Source organism: Austrofundulus limnaeus, unplaced genomic scaffold (genome assembly GCF_001266775.1).
Source record: "Austrofundulus limnaeus strain Quisiro unplaced genomic scaffold, Austrofundulus_limnaeus-1.0 Scaffold53, whole genome shotgun sequence".
NCBI classification, from domain to species: Eukaryota; Metazoa; Chordata; class Actinopteri; order Cyprinodontiformes; family Rivulidae; genus Austrofundulus; species Austrofundulus limnaeus.
In genome coordinates, this window is record NW_013952455.1 from 2088741 (window position 1) to 2094587 (window position 5847).

Below are 5847 nucleotides of genomic sequence, written 5' to 3' on the forward strand. Positions count from 1 at the left end.
TAAAGGTGACATAGATACTTTATTATGGTATAGTATTTAAATATGTGCCTGAGAAACACATAATATTGGCCCTTTAAAATCCTTGTAGAGTTGTTACAGGTGTTTTAATTCTTCCAGTTGAGTTTCTATTATTATAAAGCTACATTTTTATCTTAAAATATTGGCAGAAATTTAAGCAAACGTGTCTTTAGTATGATATTGAAGGAAATGTATTCAGTTCTATGGAGTCTTTTTCACATATTAATGCTTGAGATGGTTAAAATATTTCTATGACCAATGTGCAATCAGTTTATTTTCATGCTGTTGAGAACAACCAATCACTGAGGGATTGTCTAGTTACACGTCTTGGTATGATACAACACAATTAGACACGTAATGTTTGTACGTTAGGACTTCCTTGTTAGGAAACTGTGTCATCTGATCAGTGAGATCATGTTTCCTCCTTAGATTGTCATTTTCAGGAGGTGTGACTCAGTTCTGGACATTATTAAAAGGTGCTGTGTTATGATGAAYAAAAGGGCTTCAGTGCAGTCTGAAACAGACACCGTGCTGCTGAGAGGGCCTTGTTTTGTTTTGTTTTGTTGATAAGACTCTGGGTCACTCAGGCGCGGGGAGACGGAGGCTCTGAACACTGAAATGGAGATATAGGCCTGAGGAATAAGCTTTTTAAAGAGAATCAACTTGGCATTCTGTAAAATTATTCTGGCTTCCAGTTTTGATCATGTCTTATCATTTCTTACAATTACACATGAATATTGGAATATTTTTTTTACAGTTTCAGCCCAGTGAGATGCTACCTTTTTAGATTTTGAGTGAACACAGAAAATCTATCCAAAGTGATGTAGATGGGGTCTAAATCAAAGATTATCAACTGTATTTACTTTAACATACTTAARCAAAAACTAAACTCACTGTATGTCTTTGACATGTGACAGTTGCCTCCTTTGTGCTTGATTTTTAAGCTGTGCAAAACACGTTTAAAATGTTGCTTCACATTACTTGCATATCTTCTTCATATCTGCCACAGGTTGGACTTGGTCTGTGAGCTACTGCGCGGTCAAAGATGACTTGGACCTGCTTCGATCTTCGGATAGCTTGGAGCATTCATGGGCCGTACGCACAAGAGGCCGAAATCGGAGCCTGGGTTCTCTTCTGGACAGACCCATGGAGGCTACGCACAGAAGGATAGTGTCCTGGTTCGCAGATCACCCCAACGCCTCGTTTGGGATACACCGGCTCGTGGAGTTGGGTAAAAGCTCAGGGAAGAAGGCCGGGGACTGGTACGGTCCGTCCACCGTGTCACATATCCTCCGGTGAGAAAAGATGTGATGGCTGAGAGTTCAGGTGGTCTCTTATTTTAGTTTTTTTTTTTTTCAAGCTCTGAAAGTGAATGTTTGTGTTTCAGAAAAGCTGTTGCAGCTTCAGCTGATCTTCCCAGTCTAGTTGTGTACATCGCTCAAGACTGCACCAGTGCGTGTCTTCTTGTWTTACATTCTTCTATTACTGCTTTTTAAAGCAGATAAGAACCACTTATTTTCTATTTTGTGTATGTGTTTAGTCTACCTGCAGGATGTGAGGAAGCTGTGTGAACGGCCCCACCCTCACTGCTGGAAATCTGTCATCATCCTGGTTCCTGTGCGACTCGGAGGGCAGGAGCTCAATCCGTCCTACATCACTTGTGTCAAAGTATTTAAACTCTGGACTACACTCACAAAAACAGAGTCAGAAAACTGTTCTGTTTTACAGCTGCACTGTTAAATGTTCCTTGAATTGTTTGCTTGTTCTACAGAATCTGTTGAAGCTGGAATCCTGCATCGGAATTATTGGTGGCAAACCAAAGCACTCGTTGTTCTTCGTTGGCTTCCAGGGTAGGTTTGCTAAATGAGCACTATGATAATGGTGCCATATCCTTTTGTTTATTCATTTATTTATATTCTGGTTCTGCTCTGCACAAGATGACCACTTGCTGTACTTGGATCCTCACTACTGTCAGCCCACAGTAGATACAAAAAACAAGAACTTTCCCTTAGAGGTATGGTGATTTATTTCTTTTTTCTTGCTTTCTGCTTTCTTTCCTCCTGGGACACCTGTTCAGCTAACTTAAGTGGGAGTTTTGTATAGGGGACCAAAACTGACATATTTAAAAATAAAAGCAGAAATATATAAATGGATCAATACATAAATAAATAGACTTAGAACTTTACCTCATGTTTAATCATTTAATTGACCTTCATATTCATATTTCTAGCTTAGTTCAAACAAATTATATATTTTAGCACATAGTTAAAATTTTACTGTTTTTGTAAATATATATATATATTTTTTTTTTTTATTTGATGTGTCTCTTAATTTTTTGTTTTTTGTTGGGGTTTTTTTCCAAGACTTTTTATTTCCATGTGTTGTTTTTTACATTTTTGTGTCTCCTGTTTTTACTTTATCTTATGCATTTCTACCTCATTATACAAATAAGGTGGGCTGGCCTTCTTGGGTCAGCTCCTCTATGATTGGTCAGTAGACAGGAAGGAACAGGATCCATGAGCAGAACAGCTGTGCTGCACAATCGACCACGTTACCTGCAAAATCTTGTCAAAAGTCTCTTCTAAAAACAAAAATGGTGTGACTGTTTTAAACTTTTATTTGATGGTATATTTAAACTTATGCGTGTTTTTAAACATGTTCACTTCACATATTAGAGTATGTGTTGAGGATAAATATAAACTACTCAGATTACCTCGATATCTGTAAAACTGAATGGAGTTTGCTAAAGTTGATTACTTGTGGTAGGTAACTCTAATCAGCTGTACATTTTGCTAACATGGCAGAGAAACGAGCACACAGACACAGACAAAAACAGTTTTGCCTGCTTTTTACCATTAATGGATTCCTGTTAGATCTAATGGGCAACATTAGGCCTAGATTTTGAGCATCTTTATTTGTTTCTTCTTCTCTACTTGCAGTCATTTCACTGTAAACATCCCAGGAAGATGTCTTTCTCTCGCATGGACCCCAGCTGTACCATTGGTTTTTATGCCAAAGGACAAACAGAGTTTCAATCCCTCCGTGCTGCTGTTAATGAGGTAGGATTTAAGCTCATCTGTGTACTAAACTATTTTAGGATTTTGTCAGAGTTGGTGCTGATGCTGCATCCCAGTGGCAGCAGAACCTGAAATTGTGAAGTCAGACTGACGTCAGTTTTTAGCTTGTCAGAATGTCGAAAAAAGTCATTTCTATTTTTTGCTCTGACAGAATAATGCCACAGTAACACATTTTGAGTGTACAAACTGCATAAAAACATATTGATGAATAATTGCCATAAAGTACTACATGTACGACTGACTTAATGTAAAATAAACAACACAGTATTGCTGTTTGACACTGTCGATGCGAAGAGCAGACTGATCTGTTGCACTGAGCAGACCGTTTCTTTTTGTTGTTCAACCTTCATGTCTTCTGTAGACCGTCTCCACGTCCTCAGGGATGTATCCCATGTTCATTTTTGCTGAGGGAGAAAGGCGAGAGGTGGAGGAGGATAGCATGGCATCTCCATACAGCGTCTTTTCCATACAGAGAGACGACAAACTGAGAAGTGAAGACACCAACAGTATAGATGACTTTGTTCTGCTGTAAACAGAAACAAAAGGACCAGATAATTTTTATTTTATGTGACGATAGTGGAGCAACTCTAAATGATGGGAACAAACTTGTTTTTCATTAGCCTCTGAATACAACCACTGCAAGACTGTTCTGTAAAATAAACTGGGTTGGATTTCAGTCCAAGTTTTCCTGTATTTTTTTTATTGTTGTTTTTGTATTTATTGTTTCAGCTGAAGAACAGTTACTGTATTTCTGCTCAAATGAAGAACCTTCAGAAGTGAAAAAGCTTTGATTTGTTTGGTTTAAAAAACCAAATCCATCATATCATTTAAACTGTAAATCAGTCATGTATAAATAAGCTGACACTTTATGAACAAACCTGTTTCATGTAGCATAATGAGGATATGCTGCGCTTTATGTGGACTGTTGCAAAATGTAAATTCTCTTGAAATAAAAATGACATTTTTTTAGAAATAATTGTACTTAATGTTTTTATTTATTGGCATATAATTTACAAAGTTAACCTCCTTGTTTGTTTATTGTGCTGANTCCTTGTTTGTTTATTGTGCTGATTTTATTTATTTGTTTTTTTCAATTTGGCTCAGGTATTTTTTAATCCTTAACATATAACTTGTTAGCATGTAAATTCTCTTGAAATAAAAATGACATTTTTTTAGAAATAATTGTACTTAATGTTTTTATTTATTGGTATATAATTTACAAAGTTAACCTCCTTGTTTGTTTATTGTGCTGATTTTATTTATTTGTTTTTTTCAATTTGGCTCAGGTATTTTTTAATCCTTAACATATAACTTGTTAGCATGTACATCAATATGAAGTCTGTAAAATTAATCAAAAGAGGTGTTTTTTCTGAATGTCTCATTGTTTGGCCTACATAAAAAAAACATTCTGAGGACTTGTTTCACTCATTTAAAAGTCAAAACAAGATTTCCATTATTTTTACAATATTGTGTATAACTCATCAACATAAACACTGAAGAAATGGGGCAGAAATAGAATCAAATCTTTGGTTTAATCCAGTCTTCCATCCCCCACCTTGTTTTGGTTCCTGTAACTGCAGTACCTCTACCGGCCTGCAGCTTGGGGGCGCTGTAGAGTCACTGACAGAGTGGGGTTGAAGGAAAAAAACCGGACTGGGTAGATCGCTCTTTGTTTCTGGCTACAAGGAAAACCAAGACACTCTACGACCGGCGAAAACCCAAATACCATCCCTTCTGTAAGCGATCTGTAATTTTCTACCTTACAAKGAGAGTTTTTTCTATATATGTGTGTATTTTTGGAAGTGTATTAAAGTAGGATTTTGCTCTTTGATAGAAAAGATTAGACGGATGTTACAGTAGCGCTGCTCGGCGCCGTACAGTGAAATGAATGAAAGTAGTTTTTGGACTGAGCGGAGCGGTGAGTCAAGAAGGGTACGGGAGGCGCGATGGATCAATCAGCTCTCACGACGAGTGATGCTCAGACCTTTAACATCTCGCCGCATCGCACCAAATATTTCGCAAAAAGACCCAGTTTTTCAGCYTAATTGGCCTGCCCTTGTACAGCATGGCAGGCTAGGCTAGCTCARTTAGCTCACTAGCATGCTAACCACTTTCAAACGATATTGGTTTTTATTTCTAGTCCAGATTCGCTTTACTTTCTAAAGGTTTATCATACTTTTATTGTGATTTAACAAATGAATTAACTGTTTAATGAATTCCAACTAACCAGTGTAACAGTGACTGAATGTAAGACTTTAGACAATGGGTTTTAATGTTCACAACGTAACCTTATCAACAAAAGCCGGCTAGGCCAGGCTAATGCTAGCAGGAAAGACTAAAGTAACTATAAAAATCGGAATTAAACTTGTAAGCGTTTTAAAATTTAAAGTCCACTCAAGCTCAAACTGTTTTTGTCAGTTTCCTATTTCTGATACATGTCTGAGTATTTTGCAGAGAATTCCATGTTTTATTCCCTTGAGTATGGTCTGAATTTATGTATATTTTTGTACTTATTGTTGTTTTGTCATACAATTTAAAACCACATAACATCACCTCAGCCACTGCCTTGACTTTTAAAATCTCATTGGCTGTATAAGGTGTCATCCCGTAATAACAAAAACAATCAGTTTTGTTTCAGACAGGCTCAAGTATTTGTGTAACACTATTATTTACAAACAGAGAGGGCTGTTTTTGATTTTTATTCAGTAAAATAAAACCACTTTTTGATAACCATATTCAGGTAATTTAAAAG

General features: G+C 36.7%; 2 protein-coding genes across 2 annotated transcripts in view; both read left to right on the forward strand.

Moving 5' to 3' along the window:
• Nucleotides 1-4068, forward strand: part of LOC106517859 (cysteine protease ATG4D) — a 6926-nt gene extending 2858 nt beyond the window's left edge. Inside the window, exons 5-11 of the mRNA XM_014008897.1 lie at nt 1028-1313; nt 1406-1470; nt 1559-1686; nt 1790-1868; nt 1956-2032; nt 2958-3077; nt 3457-4068. Coding sequence (XP_013864351.1) covers nt 1028-1313; nt 1406-1470; nt 1559-1686; nt 1790-1868; nt 1956-2032; nt 2958-3077; nt 3457-3627 — 926 coding nt within the window. The 3' untranslated portion in view covers nt 3628-4068. The remainder of the gene's footprint in view (nt 1-1027; nt 1314-1405; nt 1471-1558; nt 1687-1789; nt 1869-1955; nt 2033-2957; nt 3078-3456) is intronic.
• Nucleotides 4069-4724: 656 nt separating this feature from the next.
• smarca4a (SWI/SNF related BAF chromatin remodeling complex subunit ATPase 4a) overlaps nt 4725-5847 on the forward strand; it is a 21354-nt gene continuing 20231 nt past the window's right edge. The window contains exon 1 of the mRNA XM_014008898.1: nt 4725-4831. The gene's annotated coding sequence lies outside the window, so the exon portion shown is untranslated. The remainder of the gene's footprint in view (nt 4832-5847) is intronic.